The sequence below is a fragment of the Tachysurus vachellii genome, chromosome 14 (assembly GCF_030014155.1).
Source record: "Tachysurus vachellii isolate PV-2020 chromosome 14, HZAU_Pvac_v1, whole genome shotgun sequence".
In the NCBI taxonomy this organism is placed as follows: domain Eukaryota; kingdom Metazoa; phylum Chordata; class Actinopteri; order Siluriformes; family Bagridae; genus Tachysurus; species Tachysurus vachellii.
Genome location: NC_083473.1, coordinates 12,716,290 through 12,739,794, shown reverse-complemented (window position 1 = coordinate 12,739,794; position 23,505 = coordinate 12,716,290). Strand labels below are relative to the sequence as shown.

Sequence of the window (23,505 nt, the reverse complement as noted above, 5' to 3'; positions counted from 1 at the left end):
ATACTTTTTATTTATCTATCTCCTTTTGTTTTTTTTTTTTTTTTTTTTTTTTATCCCTAATTGCATTCCTTTTATGCTTAAATACCAGACAGATGCAAAAAGCATTTCACTGCATGTCGTACCCTATATGTATGTGTATGTGACAAATAAAATTTGATTTGATTTGATTTGAAATTCTCTGTGAAAATACAAGTGGAAGTAAAGAAAAAGTTGCCAAGATCAACCTACTTAAATATTTACTCCAGAAATATTAATTTGCTCAAATATTTGTATTACAAATGTTCATCTTAAGTAAACATGTTCTTCTGGTCAGGGTTGCAGGGGGCAATTTAGAGTGTCCAATCAATGTAATAGATATTTTGAGTTGAGTAGAGAAGAATCCGAGGTCACTGACACAGACATGAAGCTTAGAGTAAATCCATTGTACCAGATCAATAGCTGGAATATCAGATGCTTTTTTAAACAAGACTTCATTCATTTATAAACTGCATTACGTTGCATAACGTTGTACGTATTTTCCTTGATTTTCCTAACAGAATCATCATATTATGTGATGGCCATTTCATAGCTTTTTGAAAAAAACCCTTCATTTGAACTGGTCAGTTCAGTACAGATCTGAAATGAATCAGCAGTCTGAAGGATACAAAATAACAGTTGTAATTTAAAAAAAAACTCCATATTATATTAATTCAAAATGCTATGCTGATGCTGAGTGTGAAATGGAAAGGTTAAAGATAAGGACCTGAAAAACTAGAATGTGAGTATAAGTTGCCTTATAGAAGGATGTAGCGAGTGTAAATGGTGTAACAAGCCTTCTCCTGACTTTCAATGCTAAAAAGTCCACGTCATATAATTTGCTGTTAAAAATGCTTTAACGTGGATTTTGTACCTCTTTGGAACCAAGGGTGAAAGCACCAGAAGAGAGGATGCAATTAATTTTTGTAAACCATATTGGAGATTCCTGTAGTGTGTCAGTGACAGGATTGATCAAGTGTAGTGATCAGATTTAGAAGAAAAACTTCACAAATCCAGTAAGTCATTAACACTGACTGTATAGAGGACATACATAGATCTGTATAGTAGACCTTCTAGGGTTAATTGGTAAATTGTTCATTTTTTTTTTCCATTAAATATTTTGAGGAATAGTTTTCATGTGGGGATGTGGTAGCTCAGTGGTTAAGGTGTTGGGCTACTGATTGGTAGGTCATGGGTTCGAACCCCAGGTCCACCAAGCTGCCGCTGCTGGGCCCCTGAGCAAGGCCCTTAACCCTCAGTTGCTCAGTTGTAAATCACTCTGGATAAGGGTGTCTGCTAAATGCCGTAAATGTAAATGTTTTCACAAGTTAAATTTGACCTTGATATATCTCTCAGGATTTCCTAATACTTTCCTAATGATAATGATATTTGATGATAAATATAAAGGCATGGTTAATGGGGTGATTGACAGTTTAAAAAAAACTGCACTAGAAATTCTCAATAGTTGTGTAGCAAAGCCGTGTCTGGCTCTGTGGTTAAATGTTCTAAAGAGGGTGTTCTATGCTTTTTTTCCTATGTACAAGCTAGCTCGTTATACGTGTATTAATACTACAAAGCAAACACTCGTGTTAATGAATGACTCATTCATGGCAAAAAGCAAAGCAGCTAACACTAGTTAAATTTAGTATTTGAAACTATGACTTTAGCTAACACATGAAGTAGCTTGGCAAGGCTCCTTTTCAAACATCCTCCACCAAAAGAACAAGCATAAAACATTGCACTACTACATAGTAATTAACTCCAGGTGACAGCGCTAGATGAATATCATTGAGAGCAGCAGTTTCTTTCATATTTTTTAGTCTGTATTGAGTGTAATGTTGATTGCTATTTACCAGTATATTTACATTTGGTACATTACATTAAGGACTTGTACTTACATTGCTTTGCTTAATTTAATGCATTAGCTTACGTCAAATTATATGACTACAATTTAGCTTTATGCATGTTAAAATGCATTTCATGTTATATCTATCGATGTGCGCTCAGCCTTCATCTACTGCACATGCTTTGCCTGCAATTTTGACCTACTGCACATTCTCAGTCAAGATGGTGACATTCAATTTGACCAAATGTTGACTTCAAAACCACACACTGAAGTTAATGATGCCATTATAGACTTGAAATACTTCAAAAAAAATCAAATAATAAATGCAGTTGTATATGTGCCTTTAAGTCTGTGAATGTGATAGTTAGATAGATAGCCTCACATCATACTTCTTAAGCTTGTGAAGACATTCTAGTGATATAATAATTAATACAGCATTCCAACACCTAAATCTAACCCTAACCCTCTGTTTCTGGTTTCTGTTTTAAATAATGAAAAAAGCTGGGACCTGCCAAATGTTCAAAACAGTCATATATTCCAATCATTCCTTCCCAAGATATTAGACTTCCAACAACCCACACCACACATGCACACGCACACACACACACACACACACACACACACACACACACACACAAACACACACACACACACACACACACACTCTAATTCACTCTCTCTGTGGACAATCTATCTACATGCATGTTCAGCATTTAAACACTCAGTGGCAGGGAGGATAACACAAGGGTGTCTACAGATGGCAGAAATAAGACATACTGACTGATTATGAATCTAGCCAAAAGGTAGTAGCACTGATGATTATGTCTTCATATAGGTTATGACTACATCGCAAATTCAAATTACAGTTAAACACCCCAAAAGCTTTTGTGCACAAAGAATAGAATGCATTATAATCATAATTATAAAATTATGCTGGGAATCAATTGATGTGAATTTAAATCAAATAAAATAACACTCATCTTTTGTTCAATGCACAAAATAGTAACTTTATCACCATGGCTCCATGTGCTAACTGAACCTTTTAATTGCATTTGAAGAACAATGAGAATTAAGTTTACAATGCAAGTTAAGCTTATTATCAGCATATTCTAAACAGAGGCATTTATATATTATATTTCCCAGAAATAAGTCACAGTTTAAATCTCTATAAATTGTTATGCCCAATTTTAGCACCCACTGTCGCATATACTTGTATTTAAGCACCTTAGTATATTATCTTTTACTTTCACTATGTGTATGATGACGCATTACATGTTCTACTATCTGTCTTCCGTGTGAAAGCTTGTGTAGACAAAGACTGATTCAAACAATTCAAACACTCTTGCTGATTTTAGCTTTTTCCCAGCTTCTGTGCCAACCAGGAGGTCAGATATAATTCTGATCTCTTTCATTTAGATTGGTGATTGATTAAACAACATTGTGCATTTCAGCTTGTTTGATTCCGGCTGATCCCACAGTTACAAATCAGGATTGGCTGAGAACAGGAGGAAGGGCTGAATCAGTTCAATGAGATAGGGAGAAAAAAATTGTGTGGGTATATGCGAGAGATCGAGAGAGAGAGAGAGAGAGAGAGAGAGAGAGAGAGAGAGAGAGATGTGGTGGGAATGTGATCTTAGTGTACAAGGGAATTGTGTACATTTGTCACTGCACTTCCACTACTTCGCTTCCACTGATTACAGTAGTTTCAAAATAAAACTGCTTAACAATCGCAGTACATAACAGTCTGTGGCATATGTATTTTCAGATGGTTGATGTCAAATTTGACATTTGCAGTAATTACCTTAGTGTATCTATGGGTGGTTTCATCTACTAACCTGCCTTTCTCATGCCCTGGAAGAAAGAGTCTGAATTTAATTTTAATGACTCCCACTTTAATACACACAACTATTTCTTATTGTACATGATTCTACCTAATTTTCATATAAAATTTTTATGTAACCTAAAAATAGGGCTCTATCTCTAAGTCAGTGGCAAATATCAAATTTCGAAGTTGTATGTTATGCTATGTGCATGCCAGCGAACTCTCCTATATGGTGCTCTTTTTGCTTTTTATGCCATTTTTGACAATTGTTTTAGAGAACATGAACCACAAATTCTGAAAGAAAGGTATAAGCATCAAGATCTATTCAGTGCTTCGAAAGGCTGCCTTCCTGGCTGAGGAAAAGGACTATAATTTAGGTACAGAGGGAACATAATTGTATGTATGTGTGCATATCCTAAAATAACATTCTGAGAAGATTTATGCACTGTAAGCAGGGTATGAATCTAGGGAAACATGAACCCACCTCAAAAGTTCTTCAAATCACAGCAAACCTGGGCCAATTTTCCTAGGCAACAGGTATACAGGAACTGTCTTAGACATTGTCATTCTAGTTGGCAGCAGGGGTTTGGCTAATATCTTCAGCCACTGTTGACATTCCCCCAGGGCTAGTTTAATGGCTAGTAATTCACCATTTCCCACCTGTAATTATGTCCTGTAGGAGACCATTTTGTTCAGAAAAAGACTAATCAGTAACACTAGGTCATCTACTTCTTTAGTGAAAGGCTTTGTGATATTCGGGTATTTGAGAAAAAGGTCTGTGTTGAACTTAGTTATCAGTACAGTATGTAAATAAGCTGAAACCTACATCCAGCTGAGATGTCAATAAGAGTAATAAGAGGGTAGTAAGGCAGCGAGCCGTCTAGTTTTTGATTTTGTTTGGTTCTGTCTGGGATTGTACTCTTAACCCGAATTAGTTGACATTACTAGAAATTTGAGAGGAAACCGGTTGCACGAAACCATTTTAGTTTTTAGACATTAGTTCACATTACCAATGTTTTTGAGCATATGTTTTATAAAATAACTATTAATGTCTTATAATTTAAATTATACTATTTAAATGAGATTTTATATATTAATTTAAAAAAGAAATTAAACAATAATTAAAACACCATTTCATTTTTTTTATTGTTGACAAAAAACAGGTAACACTGCAATGTACTCAAGTTCACAATGTTAACAATACAGTGTTTAAAGGAAAATACATTATTCAACAATAAAGCATTAAACTGGATAAAAATAAAGGGAAAAGAGCACATACACACACTCCTGCACACATTGGTGACAACTTTTGAGTTGATAATATCAACAGAGCAACAATATGACGTTTTAATATACAGTACACTATAAGCGCAGAACACTGGTAAATGTTAAGAGCACTTCCTGCACTGACTGGACAATCGGTAATAATAGGTAACCTCTTTGTCACATATAAATTTACAAAACTTCCATTTCAACTGCATCTTCAAAAGAGCCTGTGAAAACAGAGCATAAGAAAACGTTTGGATTAGCACATCTCTTTTACTGTAAAATGTTAATAAATATCTGCTAATGACTACATCTTTTAAACAGTTTAAGTTGCTACTACAAACAAACAAAAAATAATAAATGTTTCAAAAGAAACTTTAAGAAACACGTTTTGAACGGTTATTGTAATACACCTGAGACATATGCTAGCGTTAGCGACAAGCACGTGTACATGCATACACGCTTATATGAACCAACAGAAAAAAACTGCTGAGGACCAGACAGCGCATTGTCACGTTGACCTGTTTCAGGCCCCGCCTCTCCCTTCCCATCACTTCCCCTCCCCACCCCTCCCTTACAGAAGCGTAACATACCAAGTTGTCTCTGCTTAACATGATCTTTGCACTCAATATTTCATCTGAATAGTGCAAACAACTAATTTGAATTAGCAGTGACAATGTTTTTTATAAAAACGACAAAGAATAAGTAATGACCACTTAAAATGTTTCACTAACACAAAATCTGGGTTTAGAGTGTACCACCTCTAATTTTGGCTTGTCCAGTTGCACTCCATATATTTTAATGACATAAGCCATGGAAGGGCATAAATGTTTAGAAAAAAAAACACTTATTTTTAAACTTATTAAATTAATTGGCAGTAAGTTTGTGTAGGGTTTATAATCTAAATGCCATTTAAAACCTGCCTGCCAACCAGATGCCCAATTTGTCCAGTTCAAATTCTCATTATCATACAGTCAGTGAGTCCAAAAGATCATTACTTTCAAACCAGTTTCTGGTCACCAATCACAGGAGTCTAGTTATGATGTATAAGGAGCAATTTGAAAAAGATGAGGGGAATGGTTATATGTTGCTTAGAGAAATCACGTGTTAGACTTTCCCCATGCCAGGTGGTAGCTGTTGCACAATAAGGGAAAACAGTTATTGAATGTGAATTTTCATTGAGAAAATGTTAGAAAAAAAACACCTTGCCATTTATATAAAAGGGGTGGGAACCTCATTAGGTAAGGATTGGGCCTGATTAAGCCCGATGGGGCAATAGAGGGCCCATATGACTTGACTGTATATTCAATGTAGCTGTCCACATTTCATCCAGTAGAACTGCTCTGGTGAGAGATTAATAGCTGTGCCAGGGACTATGAAGAGGCAAATTAGCAGTCCTGGCCTTACTCAACACCTCACAGATATGACAGGAATGAGCCTTCCTGATAACTTCAACTTGTGGGATTAAAGATAATCAGTGAGCAAGGGCAATGATACTTCTAGACTCATGATACTTCAAGAGGCAAAGCAGCTGTGTCTTGTCACTTGTAAATGTTTATTGATTAAACACAGTTTTTAAATGGGAGATGAACTCTTCCATTTCACTGCTTTTCCCATAATAAGCAATGAGCAAAAATTCAACACCTTCAACTCAGAAGGTTAGGGAAATAAATAAAACATTGCAATAGTGATTGCATATCTAGCTTTCTGTCATATTTGCCCTGCATTGTTTTTTCAAGGTATGCAGGACAGTTGAGGGTAGCTGTGTGAATCACAAAGTGCTTCTCAATATAAATAGAAATTTGTGCAAATCGGCAGAACTCCCATTTCAGTGGATAAAAGCAAGCACTATGCCTAGGAGGGAATCTGTCTGTACTGTGGAGAAGAGAAATGTATATTACAGGACTATATACAGTTTCTTCGCTACGTAGATGCTAATAAATTTGTTGCCCTTAGACACCACACCACTTCCTTGACTCTTGAGCAAAGTCAGTAGAGAGTACAAACTGAATAAATTAACAAAGTTGTTTTTTCTTTCTGTGACTCCTGTTTACAAATCCAGTGGTACAACTGCATCAATTATGTAGTGATCTTGTCTGTAATGCATGGATGTCAGGATGATACTATTTCAGAGAAAAAATAAATAAATATATATCTCTCTCTGTCTCTGTCTCTCTCTCTCTCTCTCTCTCTCTCTCTCTCTCTCTCTATATATATATATATATAAATATATATATATATATATATATATATATATATATATATATATAAAATAGAGGACTCTATATTATTATTAATAACAAATATTACAAGATCTTATTATAGCGTCTTATGAAGTGAATATACAGGTGATTGTGGATAGACATATTATTCAATAGTCATTCCCAAAGGTAGGTGTGACAGGATGCTCTTATGACTGGTTTAGTATGTACGCTATACCAGGCATAGTCAAATCAGAGCAAATCAGAACTGCCTTGGGTTAAATAACACACATAGGCACATTTGTGTGAAGACTGAGGACAGATTTATTGTTAATGTCTTGTCAGCCAGTTGATTATTTCTACTACTAATAATAGACATAAAATCTATGAGTGAGCCTTCTGTCAGAGTGAATTTTTACACCATAAATATCTTAGATAATCAATATTGATTTTGTGGTGTGAAGTCAGTTCTTGATTATACAGGCTAGTTAACAGATTAGGTCATACCTTAGTATGTCATTTGCTATAGTAGAACTAAAATCAACACTAACTCCAAATGAATGTTTGCATATGTATGTCTCAGTTCAATTTATAGCTGACACATATTCCCTCTGGTTGAAAAGAAAGGCTCTACAAAATTGTGATGAAAGTTAGAATGTGTGTTTGCTTGGATTTTGAGAATACAGTTTTTACTGACAAGTTTGTCAAGTACATAAATACACATGTATGTGTATAAACTCATACAAATACATGAATGCAAACATAGAGCATTTAACGCGCTCTATATTGGGGTTATTTACACAGAAATAGCAAATGATAGTTTTGTGATTTGTATAACATTAGCATATTTTCCTTTTCACTTGTGTCTTAATGACTAGCACAATGTCCTCAAGGAACAAGGAAAGAAGCCTCCAATAAAATGTAAAATAAGCCCTTTGTGTCTTTTGCACATCATGAGCTAGATACAAAATAGAGAGGTGCAACAATCTAACATGATTATAGCCTGATAAATTTGAATTAATTTGGGATATTTAGCTTTGTCTTCTCTGCTAGGACATATGCGTTGTAAGCTCTTGCTGAATGATTCATAACGTGTTTTCTTTAAAGGAAGTAGTTTGAATCCCTGCTTTTCCTCCAGTTCCTTTAAACTCCTTGTTATCAGAGATCAGGAGCAATAGACAAATAAATAAATAAATAAATAAATAAATAAATAAATAAATACTGTTATAGAAATAGAATGCACAATATTTTTGCTGATATAAATTATTCTTACTGTTGCTCTTGGTCTTAGAGGGTGAGCCACCGAGTGAAACTGGGTGTGAAGATGTCCAGAGACTGCTGGCACTGTGGATAATTTGGCAGGTGAGTTTGGAGGAGAGTTGGTAAAGAGTCCATTTCACTCATCTGAATGTCAGACAGTACCATTCTTTCTATTGTGTGAGTGATAATGAGGAGCCTACTTTAATTGAGATCAAGAATCGTTGTCACATTTGGTGGATAATAGTTCATAATTAGCACCATTGTTTGCCTTTGAGTGATTTACCACACATACTTTTATTTTGTAATTTATTGGCAGAGCTCCTACTTGTTGGATAAGAGGGGAAAATATAAGCTCATAGCTGACTAGAGTATATGCAGAGTAATGATTGCAAATTGCTCATTCTTGGTTTGTGTTGGTATCTATCTATCTATCTATCTATCTATCTATCTATCTATCTATCTATCTATCTATCTATCTATCTATCTATCTATCTATCTATCTATCTATCTATCTATCTATCTGTCTGTCTGTCTGTCTGTCTGTCTGTCTGTCTGTCTATACTAACCATAACTGCATTTTTATGCCACATGCTTCCATACAACAGCTTCATGGAAACAGCTGAAGCAGTATGTCGTTTATTAATACGTTTTTTTACTGGTTACTTTTTGTTTTTCTAATAGAAATAAAAAAGCAGTCATCCACCAAAACATAAAGCCAAAAAACCCCAAAACATTTGATATTACAGCTGTTCACCACATCAAAGCAAAAATTATAGAACAAGAGTCTTTAGTCAGGCAGTCTGCTTTTTTTCCCTCACTGATGATTTTTAATGTTATATTATATTATATTATATTATATTATATTATATTATATTATATTATATTATATTATATTATATTATATTATTTATTTATTTGTTTGTTTGTTTGTTTGTTTGTTTGTTTGTTTTATCTGATACTCTTTTGCTATATATGATGTTTCCAATATTTCACACAAGGCAATTATTATATAAATAACAGATGGCAACACTGGAACTGCTTCTATGTCTAAGTGCCTTTGTTCAATTAAGCAGCAGGCTCCAGTTATAAATCTGGCATTATTGAACATATCCAGCAATGCTCTGTTTTCTCTGAAGAGTTCTCAAGTGGCTGTGCATTGAGCATTGTGCATTTTTGAGTATAAAAATTAAATTAATGGAATCATGTTCCAGTTATTCCAGGATTTTTCTTTCTTTTTTTTTGTCTGACAGAATGTTGGTGTAATATGATGATGAATATGAATGAATATGACTCAGTATATTCATGTAGTGTTAATGAGTGCACTTGTGTCACCATATGGTGAATCTGTTTTCAGTGTATTTTGTCCAGTACAAACTTGAACCACTATTACACACTAATACTGCATACTGCAGCAAAGTATCTGTATTTAAATGGTGTCTGTAGTGCACGTTACTACAGTCACGGCTTTCGTAAATATTTTATCTTTTTATAAAAAATGCTATCTATTTTGTAGTGGACATGCGAGAGGTTGGAATAAAAACCATAACGTATGTAACACAGTAGTATTCTTATTTCTATTCAAAACTTAAGAGTTTACATTGTTTTTGTATTTTAGTATAATATAGATGATAGACGCCTCTGTAATAACACAGAGACAATTGCTTAGTGATCTGCAAATGTCAAAATGTATAATAACATTTTTCTAGGCAGACTTGTGGAATGCTTAACCAGCTTAATTAGGCAGCATCATCTAAATTGTTCATTCATTCATTCATTCATTCATTCATTTTCTACCACATATCCGAACTACCTCGGGTCACGGGGAGCCTGTGCCTATCTCAGGCGTCATTGGGCATCAAGGCAGGATACACCCTGGACGGAGTGCCAACCCATCGCAGGGCACATCTAAATTGTTTACTTTTGTAATGTTGGAAACTTTTTTCCAACATAAACCTTTTTATATAAAATTGGCTTTACGTTCAGTCAGTTGTTAAATTTTGTTTGTTGTTGCAGTAAGAACCTGTTTGTACTGATAACAGTGGCATTTAAAATTATGCAGATTATGAAATATCTTTGTTTTAAAATCTGATATTCAAGGAGTATTTTTAAGGTAATTATTGTCAAATTGATTGTTTGAAAAAAGTACACAGTATAACAGTAAAACTCTAATTTATATAAGCACTATTTAAAACCTTTAATTTATTGCTTTTTATGTTATAAGTATGTTATTTAAGATTTAATGTACGTTTAGAGTGAGCAAAGCAAAGAAGGTGCTGATTCTGCTTCCAATATTGAGTAGCATTTAAATTTCTAATGGGGTGTATGACCACTAAATATATATAATATATAACAGTATGGATCTCAGCTCATGAAAGCATAAAATGGCACCTTCTGGCACTCACACTAGCAAAATTAGTGAGCTGCAAGTCTGGCAGAACACAGTGACATCTATGTGTTGGGTGTAACAAGAAGGCTATAGACCGTGACTGCACCTGAAGCCAAATTATCTGTTATTAATCCAACAAATGTAGTGGAACAAGAGAATGGCTCATCTTCAACAGCCACTAGATAATCAGGTGAAACCACAATTTTGCTGACTATTTTTTGATGTTTTTGCTTAATGCCTGCTTCTGTACATGATATCCTCTGTAATTCCTTTAAAATGCATTTATAATTGGGAACAAGAATGTACCACCCTCTTCAATTGTATGTTTTTATTTTGTTGCTACCTAAATTGTGTGGCAATTGTGACAATTGTGACAATTGTGTGGCCCTGACTTCTTAAAAAAAAAAAAAAAAAGAAAAGAAAAAACTCAGATAGAAACCAAGGTTATTTATGAACCCTATTGGGAAAAATTAAGTACACCATTTCTACGTCCACAATCATTAAAAGAGTAATTAACAAACAGATTGTTACTAATGAAATGCACAAGATCAATCGTCAAGAACTGTGACTACGTCTGGAAAAGCAGAACAGTTTGGTGTTCTGGGACACACAGATATGTGTATACATCATGCCAGGAACAAAGGGCATCTACAAATAATTTAAAATTCACATTCAACAGAGAGAAGTATTGTTTACAAACAGAAAGCCTTAAATAGAGTTCCAAATCTTCCCAGACTACTTCCACAGCATATCATCACAAACACCTTATACCAACTGTGAAGTGGGTCATGCAACAGGACAGTGATCCCAACACACTAGCAAATTGCCATTCGAATGGCTAAAGAAGCAAACAACAAGGTGCTGGAATGACCATGTCAAAGTCCAGACCTCAACCCCACTGAGCCTTGTGGCTGGCTATAATGAGAGCTGAGCATAGACAAATGCCCTCAAACATCAATGCACTGAAGCAATGTTTGTAAAGACAAATTTCTCCACAATAATATGACAGATGTAAATCCTACAGAAAATGTTTACGTCGTTATTGCTAAAGGTGGTTCACATGTTCCTGAAATCTAGGGTGTATTTATTGTACTGATAAATAAAAACAAGCCCACACTGGCAACACTGATAAAGACATACAGTACATATACACATACTCTCTGATTTGTGTGAAGGTCTGATATGTTTAGATGCAAAAACAAAAGATGTGTTACACGATAAAGCCCATGGAACATTGTTCACGAAAGTAAATTTGTAGGGAGATTGATCTAGACTGATAGCCATATCCTCAGCACACCCACTTATCCCCTTCCCAGGCAGGTCTGATCAATAACATGTCTGTATGTCAGACATGCTCCTGCTTAATAACACAAATAAATCAAACCATCTAACAGTTATGCTGCTCTTGCACCAACAATAATTCCATGCACAAGTGCATGTGTGAGAGAGAAAGAACTGTGAAGTGACCAGCACTATAGATCTCATTGTATAACTAAACCTGTTTATGAGTGTACAGTATATGTACTAAAGGAACTCAATACGAGATTGAAAATTCTCTCTCTCTCTCTCTCTCTCTCTCTCTCTCTCTCTCTCTCTCTCTCTCTCTCTCTCTCTCTCTCTCCCTCTTTCTCTCTCTTTCTCTCTCCCTCTCTCTCTCTCTCTCTGTGAATTTTCAGGAGTCACAATCTCAACCTTTTGACACATTTAATTATTCCATGGCAAGTGATTTTGTTTGTTTAAACTCAAGGGAGAAACTGCTACTGAAGCAGCATTTTCTAGTGTTTTCAATAAGGCAACCCGGTATGCAATATTCATTGCATTGATTCCACCATCCTCTTGAGTAAGTTCCCCCTTCATCATTACATAGACATTCTGACTCTAATAATATCAATTTGCTTTTTCCATTTTTCCTGTTTTTTTTTTTCTTTCTCATTCATTGCTTCCTTGTTTTCCCTATCACCAAGAGGTTTCATGGTTACTCATGTGCACAGCAACTTATCTGTGTATATCATAGCACCCCAAATGAGGAAAATCCCCTGATGGGTTTAATTATTGCTAACTACTAAATGCCTGTGCTGATTGTATTATCTCTCTGTTTGCTCTGTGTCTCTTTCTTTCTCTCTATATATGTGTTTATGGTGATAGACTCATCATTGAACAGAAACATATTTACGGTGGTTAGTAAGTGCAAAACTACTTATGTCATTATAGTGAGATGTAATTTATTCTGAATAACTTCAGGCAGGTTTTCAGCTTATATATGTTCATAATAACTCTTATGACTACTGCTCATGAACATGTACAGTAACATTTAGTAGTAATGCAACTTAATGCATACTCTATATTGAGTTGAGCGCTTAGATAAATTAATATGAACGCCATTGATAAAAATGGAAATGCATAAGATTCATTTTGGCTCATATGCTTAATGTTAACATCCTTCAGCTTTCTGATTTCCGTTGTGTCTCAGACTGACATGCATTGTAGCAAATTACCAATGAGTATGTGATGTTCAATAAGAACATTCTATATTTTTAAGGTATTTATTTATTTATTTATTTATTTATTTTTTTAAAGAGTAAAAGCTATTTCTGTGCAGATTTGTTTTGGTTGTGTTTTGGCATGGTGACTGAGAAAAGGAAGTAAGGCCATGCCAATGGAAGGAAAGTCTCCAAGGAGACTCGGAGACTCGGAGGCACAAGTTTTGTAATTCCCTGCTTATGAGCATCTGGAGACAGATGGGCCATAGAAGGATACAGTTTGCTCAATAATTTGCAGCTTATGTAATTAAGCATTTACAAGATACCCATATTTGAATATTCCACATGCAGCGGAACTGAAATTTGCTTAAAGGATTGACCAACAGAATTGCAGCACATAAAGACAACAGATGTCCACTTGTTACAGTAGTTATTTATACTGCAAAATGCTAGTCTTATATTCAACATGACAAGTGCAAGTGGGTGCATATTAAATCATTCACATTATAAAGGCTTTTCTAATAAAAAAAAATCTGCAACTGTTTGCAATTTGGCAGTGATATTCGGAATAGAAATTGTTATGCAGCTAATACTGTATATACAGTAGATATTTGCACAATTTATGGATTAGGAAAATCACCTCTGTTAATTTGAACAAATTCCACAGTTTCCCTGTAATAAGTTCAACATTTAACAATTTGAAAGACTGGCAATATTAACTGAAAATGAATCTCTATCAACTAAAATTATTATAAATTATTTTGGCCAAAGTACGAATGACAACTTACATCTTGATTAGATCTTTAGTAATCCATTCAACAACACTTGTTACAGTTTCTACCACTTGTGCAATTTGTACCATCTTGCATCTTGATTTAAGAGACTGTGACGAGAGAAAGACAGAGAAAGAGAGAGAGAGAGAGAGAGAGAGAGAGAGAGAGAGAGAAATGAGCCATCTGTAGCCACACAGAGTCCATACTAAAAGCTTTTCTACTGCCATCTTTGCCATTTTATTCTTGTACTCACCTTAATTTTAATGCTGTGAAAAGCCAGGCTTTCACTGACCTGTTACACTTCCATGTCATTTCACAGTTCCTGCATAGACCCTCTCATAGACCCTAAGGTGTCATGTTTTGTTCTATTACTGTACATTTCTCTTTTTCTCACACACAACACTTGAAGAGAGAAGGGGCATTTGTGGGTCAAAGAAAGAGAATAAAGATTTCAGATATCATTATTTGCTTAGAAAAGAATCAGATAGAATTTTCCCCTTTGTGAGATTAGACAGAGGCCAGACAGAGACATATCCATCATGCAGTATCTGTCAGTGGCAGTTGGTTTTGTTTTAGCCCTGCTGGTCTGCCTACACCTTCCATCACCACAGAGAGCTTTGCCAAATACAGCTTTATTTGGTTCTTTGAATGCCAAAATCTGTTTCTTCACAAAAAACATACAGGTATATCTGATTTGCAGGCTTCTTTCTCTGTTCCATAGCATATATATGCATATGACTTCTAAGTTTGTTTTTCCAATGTGTTTTTCTCTTTCACTTATAGCTGATGGCACATATGGAATATATGTTACATATGACTTAAGTGCATCCTCTGGCCTTTGCTGCTGCAGTAGGTGCCCTAGTGCACCTAGAGTCCCTCTCCTATTTATGCAGTTCCATGAGCCTCTATATTTCTGTCCCTGCTACCAACCCATTCCCAATCGATAAAGCCAAAGGCTTGCCTGTTTTGGTTTATAGAGGCTGTCTATAGTAAGCTCATGAATTTTGCACTAGCGGTCTGAGGTGCAAGCTGAAGTTGTGAACAGTGCAAAGCTCAATCTACAGCCTTTCTCCAAACAGGCCTTTAGCACCTGTGAGCCCATAGCTGAGATCTGAATCCTACACTTCCATCACCTAAATGTTGCACTCAACAAAGAGAGCTGCAACAGCAGCCATTTCCTCCAGCTGGAACATGTCACTGGTGCTATTTTTGCCTGAATCATCAAGGTAATTGGCATCTGTGGCCCTGCTGACATCTGGCTGTACACTGCTAAATCACTGTTTCTGCACCCTGTGAATCACACAGCTGATGTCTGAGGACAACATGGGATTAGACTGAGTTAATGTCATTCCTTTAAACAAAACTGACATATAAATCATGACTAAGATCTCTGTTGCATTTACAGAAATATAGAGCAAGTGCTCATAGAATCTGCCACTGGTGTTGCATATAGGTTCCTTCTTTTTCAAATTATTGCTATCACTTTTGATATACCAAATCATTTTGACTGTGCCAAATATGATGAACTGTTGAAAAAAGAATTTCTGAAGAATTACTGATTTTTTTTTTTTTTTAATCTATGGTAAGATTACAGAGTGGAATCATCATCATCATTATCATCATCATCATCATCATAATTATCATCATTTGTTTAGGAAGAGTCCTTGTATGTATAAACCTCTGTATTGCTATTTGGGAATAGTCCTTGTATGTGTAATATAGAATTTCTACTTCGTCTCTCTTACATGCAGTGCAGTCATCTGTATTCCAGTTAGGTCTGATAAGAGGCAGTGAGGCCTAATTTAAAACAATTAACATCAATGGACTTGATATAATTTTCAGTCTTCTGCATTCCCTGCCTGTTGTGTCATGCTCTCTGTGTGCTGGAACACATGTCTTTCTGCCCTCAGGCTGGCAGAATTAATAATCACGGTAATCATGCAATTACAGGGTAACAGAATGGCCTTTCACTGGCAGAAGAGAGCCTTTCCCTTATGGCAATGCCCTTTGGTTAAATGCAATGACTGAATACTCGGTTTAGATAAAAAATTAGATCCTTTGTATTCTGTATGCATAAACTGTATGAGATTTGTTTGTTTGGAATTCTTCCACATACCATACAGCCAAACCTGTTCAGAACTAGAACTACTCAAGAGAGTAATATTACACACATAAATATATATCCAGGAAGTAAATATGGACTGACATTGTGATGTATTACACACAGACACACTCAATGTCTCACTATACTCTGCACTGGGAAGTAAAATAAATTGCATCTTATATTCTGAACTGACACTTACACATACATAAACACAGAGCCAGTAGAGTTAGAATAGCTGTATTCCCAGAGTACCAGGATTTCCAACTTCACTCACTCTTAGTCAAAAGCTGCCCCACATATTCCTCCACTACTGTTTTCTATTCCCAGTCTAGTCACATCCATGCCTCTGAGCATTTCTGAGTGATGTAATGAGAACTCTCCAGACATGTTGGCTTGATTGAAGGACTGCTACATGGCAAGTCCCACAGTTATTTATGACCCCCGAGTCTGCAAAAATAAATTAAGCACCACTAGTTGACATGTTTGCCTGTATACCTCTGCCAGGGGACAAGAGAAACAAGAAAGCACTTCTACTGCTGTGCTTCAGCTTTATTCAGATATGATATGGAAATACTTAGAATGTGTTAAATATTTGATAATATTTGCACTCTGCTTAGGCCACCATGAAAGTCTGTCTTTACATGATTAAGTATGTTCTGTGTATCTTTAAAATGTCCTATATGTTATTTCATATCTATCTATCTATCTGTCTATCTATCTGTCTTTCTTCTGTCTGTCTGTCTGTCTGTCTGTATTAATAACAATTAAATACAGCATAATTAAATTAAAAACATCTTTTTTAGAATAATTGTTATTACTTTATATTCAGGCTCATTCAACAAATTGTAAACATTGCCTTGAGATTGAGACCTTGCCTTAAGCATGAACTAACATCCTTCTCTTCCATTCTTTTTAGCTTTCCCATTACAACGCAACTCAAAGAGTGGACAGCCATCCTACGAATTATGAATGTTGAACAAGATGACCTTCCTCCCACAGCAGCAGACGATGAGAGGTCCTAGGTGGAACCGGGCCTTGTCCGACCCATTGTTTATACTGTTGTTGGCCTTGCAATTGCTAGTGGTCGCTGGCTTGGTGAGAGCCCAGACTTGTCCATCCGTCTGCTCTTGCAGTAATCAGTTTAGTAAGGTCATCTGTACACGTCGTGGCCTGCGAGATGTACCAGATGGTATCTCTACCAACACAAGGTATCTAAACCTACAAGAAAATTTAATTCAGGTGATAAAAGTAGACAGCTTCAAGCACTTACGTCACCTGGAAATCCTGCAGCTCAGCAAGAACCATATCCGTAGTATTGAGATCGGAGCCTTTAATGGGTTGGCCAGCTTAAACACACTGGAACTCTTTGATAACAGGTTAACTACAATACCTAATGGAGCATTTGAGTATCTTTCAAAGTTAAAAGAGTTATGGCTGAGGAATAATCCTATTGAGAGCATACCATCTTATGCCTTCAATCGGGTGACGTCCCTGAGAAGGCTGGATTTGGGTGAGCTGAAAAGGCTCTCATATATTTCAGAAGGTGCTTTTGAAGGCCTAAGCAACCTACGTTACCTGAACCTTGGCATGTGTAATCTAAAGGAGATCCCTAATCTCACACCTCTGGTACGTTTAGATGAGCTGGAGATGTCAGGAAACCAGCTGTCAGTTATACGTCCAGGTTCTTTCAAAGGCCTTGTCCACTTGCAAAAACTGTGGATGATGCATGCTCAGATCCAAACAATCGAAAGGAATGCCTTTGACGATCTTCAGTCACTTGTGGAGCTGAATTTGGCTCATAATAACCTTACCCTGCTCCCTCATGACCTATTCACACCATTACACCATTTGGAGAGGGTGCACTTGCACCACAACCCCTGGAATTGTGACTGTGACATTCTCTGGCTTAGCTGGTGGCTCAAGGAAGTGGTACCAGCCAATACCAGCTGCTGCGCTCGCTGCAGTACCCCTGCAAGCCACAAGGGAAGGTACATTGGTGAGTTGGATCAAAATTATTTCCATTGTTATGCACCTGTTATTGTGGAGCCACCTGCTGATTTGAATGTGACAGAAGGCATGGCTGCAGAACTAAAATGCCGGGCAAGTTCACTGACATCAGTCAGTTGGATAACCCCCAATGGGTCCATCATGACACATGGAGCATACAAGGTGCGCATTTCTGTGTTAAATGATGGGACATTAAACTTTACAAATGTCACAATGCAGGACACAGGTACATATACATGTATGGTTAGCAACTCAGCAGGCAACACCACTGCCTCTGCTACACTAAATGTATCTTCAACAGAGAACAGCAGTTTCAGCTACTTTACCACAGTGACAGTAGAGACGATTGAGCCAACAAATGATGAAGGGCACACAATAATACACCAGAAAGTGGGTCCAACTCCTTCTTCTGGAGTGTGGGAGACATCTTCTGCACCTTCATCAACAACAACCACAACAACCCGAACACAAGTCTCCACAAAGGCCACAGAAAAAACATACACCATCCCAGTCACAGCACCGGGAGATGGCTCCCTCAATACCCTAGATGAGGTGATGAAGACCACAAAGATAATCATTGGCTGCTTTGTGGCCATCACACTAATGGCTGCAGTTATGCTTATCATCTTCTACAAAATGCGCAAACAGCATCACCAGCAGAATCACCATGCGCCACCAAGAAGCATTGAGATCATCACTGTAGATGAGGGTTGCATGACTGCTAGACCAAACATGGAGGATCATCTGACTATGCCGCCACTTGAGCATGAGCATCTTAACCACTACAATACCTACAAGACAGCATATAATCATGCATCCACCATTAACTCTATACACAGCTCCGCACATGAACCTTTGCTTATTCGGGCCAGCTCAAAAGACAATGTACAAGAAACCCAGATCTGAACTCTTTTTCATAATGGTTAAAAAAACAAAACCCAAAACAAACTAAAAGAAAAATATCTGAAATTTTCAATCTAAATAAAATGGCTCAAGGTACTGATGACATGGAAGTCCATGAGCAACAAAAAGCGAATGATGAAGGCAATTCAATGACTGGGCGCTAGGGTATGTTAATTGTTTCAAAGTGTCTTTACCTAACAGAAGTTATTTATTTATGAAAAAACTCTATTGTGGTTATTTCAAGAAAAAAATGCATTCTGCAATTATTTTTCCAGCAATCATTTCAACGTGTTTTATGTTTGGCTTCGTAAGAATGATTGGATTACTAATATGTTTTAAAACTCTACGTAAATCCTCACGATCATTCATTTCATACTATGTGCTGATTCAGTAAGTTGTTGACACCTAACTATGAAATTTTCTTCTTGGTTCTAATGGATTATTTATTTGTTTTATAAGTCACCACTTTTAAAATCCCTGCATGCCATTTTAGAAGCAACTCTCCAACACCAATATTCTTATTGACCAGCTACTAATTCTAATAATTTCCTGGCTTATTTAGAGCTGATCAATTAATTGTCAGAAAATATTAGTCTACTTTTGATTAAATGAGATGTGTGGTTGGCATTTCCATCTCTGGGATTGGTGACATATGCACCATTATTTGAAAATAGGTGGACTGTCTGTCAAACATATGCATTACAGTTTGTTGGAATGTGAACATTTAGGCATAATATTGCTTAATAGCAATTTGGATGGAATGCTTGGAAATTCTTTTTTATTTTCTTTGTCCAATGAAATATCTGAATGATGTCAATGCCCACAAATATTACCCCACATAGATCATAGTGCCGTATAGTTTCCACACACTTTTCCCAGTTGTACCTGTTTGTACCTGTTCAGACTCCTACTTAATGCCATTTGAACACTTTCTCTACTTCTTCCACCACATTTTGCCTATAGTATTTAATTTATGAGTGTGTCCCAAACAAAGCATGGATTATGATACAGGCCCAAGGAACAGTATATATAGCAGTGGCTTCAAGCAGATGTTAGGTTTGCATCTGCCTCATAGATGGCACCCTTTCCATTTTAAACAAGTCATAGAGTGTGTTGAGACACTTTCAAATTCATCAGTCCTGGGAGCATTTCAAAGCCCGATGCATGAATCAATAAGATATCAATAGGAAGTCAGTCCTAGTGCCCTTCAGATCTAAGGCTACCCAAGATTCCCCAGGTGTCTTTTTATAGATTATGCGAACTGAAACTTTTCCATGCCTACATTTTCGCTAAAAAATATTTTTAAACTAAAAGCATTAAAATATTAAAAACAAATTGTGCTATGCATTTTGCAAATGGATGAAAAAGGTAAAATGTATCCCACTGCTGATTAAACATGTAAGTGTCAAGAAGTCTATAGCCAGGAGAGCATCCTCTAATAATGTAAAATAATTATAATGAGTTGGCCAACACAGTCACTATGGTAACCAGTGACCTTGAATGAGAAGGTAATAGCTTATGGAACACCCACTGACCTGACACTTTAATGTATTCAGAGCTAAAGTACATGGAGAGACCCACATTAGTGCCAAAAGAAGACTCATTTGAAGTGCATTGTTCAGATCATAAAGCCATTCTTGTAACTGTTAACATGAAATTTCCTTCTATCATCAGTCAACGAACACATTGCATGAAAACCGAAACATATTTAGTAATTATAAACAAAGTCCTTGCTAGACAACTTCAGTGGGCTCAGAATTATACAGTATGTCTAAAAATGATCAAAGCTCAAACATCTGTGAGCCTGTAATCATAACATTGATCTGTTCTCAGAAAGATGATTATTGTAAAACTAATATTTGAAGAAAGACCCACACCTTCACTCAAACACATCACTCACATGTTTTGGCGTCGGAGGAAAATCTAATCACACACAAAATGCATATAGAAATTCCAAAGTAATTCAGTTTTGTTAAATTTAATGTAATTTTAATATGATTTTAAATAATTTACCCTAAACCTGCTAACCCAAGCCTATCCATTTGTAACCTATAACAGGAATGGACTCACAAAGCCATGGTTATATAAACGTCTCCTATGTCTGGTTAATGTTAATGAAAGGTACAGTATCCATGTTTCATTTTAAAGTGCTACTTTTATAAACCACATTTCATATCCAATGATGCCAACCTTGTATAAAAAAAAAAAAAGATGATTATGGTAATAATGCCTTGAGATCAGCACATTGTTGTGTGTTTTATCAACTCTTGCTTTGTTTGTGAACTTAGATCATTGTCTAAAGATTCCATTCTTCTGAAATGTCCTTTTGTCTCATAACTGTGCTTTGATTCAATTTTAGTTCTTTCGCAAAAGCTCTATGGTAAATTCTTGTGTGATGGCTTTTTTTTTCTTTTGTCTCATTATGAAAGCATCTGTTTTGTACTGAAGAAGGAGCAAGTGAGTTTTTCTCCCTTCTGCACATTGTTTTCTTCTTCTTTAAGAAGGAATGCTGTTCTAGCGATAGATTTATATAAAATTACATTTTGTGGGAAAAGGGACTTCAATTTTACATGTGCCAACCTGTTCTAAAAAATGAAAAAGGGATTTGTGTTGGAAAACACAAAATTGATTTTCATGTAAGCATACTTTCATGACCTTTAAAAATCAATTATAGAAAAAGGAGTTTGTAGTTCATACACAAAAATATGGTTACAAATAAACGATTGTTGTTTTTTTCTGTATGACCTGATTTTTATGTTGGTAACTGAAAGATATCACACAAGTAAAGAAATTTCTCTTAATTGTCCTCAAAAAATAAATAAATAAATAAAAGTAAAAGAAAAAAAATGATTATAATGGATTATTAAAAAAAGATTATAATGGATTATAAAAGATTTTATATTAATCATAAGGTTGCAATACAATACTTCTAACTACTACTACTACTACTACTACTACTAATAATAATAATAATAATAATAATAATAATAATAATAATAATATAATAATAAGTATGCAATATAACAAGAATGTTGCTCTGCCAGAGGCAAGCACCATTAATAATAATAATAATAATAATAATAATAATAATAATAATAATAATAATAATAATACACACAAAATAATATAAAACATGGACATGGCAGATGTGTATGTGAATAGTAAATGTCTTTGCTATTGCAGAATCACTGCGATGGTACAAACTAATCAACTTAATATTTTTAAAAGGTTGCAATAACATAATCATTTTAAATATTTAGGTACAGCATACTTTAAGAAGCATTTTTGAAAGACAATAACTGCAACTAAATATGGATCTGCAATACATGAACCTTCCATGTCTCCATCCTGGTATAGTCACATTTTTTAAAGCCGAAAAACATTTGATTTCACATTGGTTTGTGGATCTATTTAACAAACAATTGCTCATGAATTGTTTAGTTTCACAGGTATACTAGAATATGATTATTTTTAGATGTTTCTGTCACACACTCACACTTTTATTTGGGATACTGTAAACACTACAGTTATACGATCACACTATCCTAAATAAAATAGTAGAACAAATCAAACTCTGCAACAAGGGATTAAGGACCAGGGACCATATCATATTCTTAGCTGTCAAAAAAATCTGACGTGGTGCAATATCTTGAGAAAAAAATTTACTTTGAGATTTTCATTAAAATAATGTATTATGCACATAAATACAGTACTATTTAAAGACAATTTTGTTAATAGTTGGTTCCATATAGATTTGTTAAGGTAAGTTATTTAATTTGTAAGTAAGGATATGTCTATTAAACACACAACACACGACACAAAAAAATGTAATTTCAGTGTCTGTTGTCTGTTGCATGGTTGTTGGTGCTGTTTAGACAATTTTAGAAACTGATCCCATGGGATTTTCACATACAATCGTCTCTAGAGATCAGAATGATGAAAAATAATAATAATAATAATAATAATAATAATAATAATAATAATAATAACCTTCAGTGAGCAGCACCGTGTTCAAGCTGGTTTGAACAATAGAAAGCTGACACAAAGCCTATGAATTAACCACTTGTTCCTACCATGGTGAGCAAGAAAGCATCTGAGAGTGCACAACACTTCAGGCCTTGAGGAAGCCTGGCTAAAAATCAGCAGAAGACGACATCCTGTTCCACTTCTGTCACTCAACTGGATAGCAGCTCAAAATTGTTTAGAAAAAAAAAATAAAATTTGGGAAACCCAAAATGCCAATCTATACCAATCAATACAGTTTACACAATGTTTCCTAATAGGAAGTTTGACATTCTACTATTTGTTTCTGTAATTCTAATTTATATTGACAAGGTAGTTTATCACTGCAATTTGCAACTCTTTAATATATATCACAGCTGAATGCATTACTGAGCTACAATTTCCTATTGTTACAGTATTTTATTTCTGTCAATTTCAGT

The 23,505-nt window shown here is 35.5% G+C and overlaps 1 protein-coding gene across 1 annotated transcript; it reads left to right on the top strand.

Moving 5' to 3' along the window:
- Positions 1 to 8,441: 8,441 nt before the first annotated feature.
- Positions 8,442 to 19,330, top strand: lrrc4ca (leucine rich repeat containing 4C, genome duplicate a). The gene is made up of 2 exons (XM_060886982.1): positions 8,442 to 8,512; positions 17,070 to 19,330. The coding sequence occupies exon 2, from the start codon at positions 17,123 to 17,125 to the stop codon at positions 19,064 to 19,066; it is 1,944 nt and encodes a 647-aa protein (XP_060742965.1). The 5' UTR covers positions 8,442 to 8,512; positions 17,070 to 17,122; the 3' UTR covers positions 19,067 to 19,330.
- The last annotated feature ends 4,175 nt before the right edge of the window (positions 19,331 to 23,505 follow it).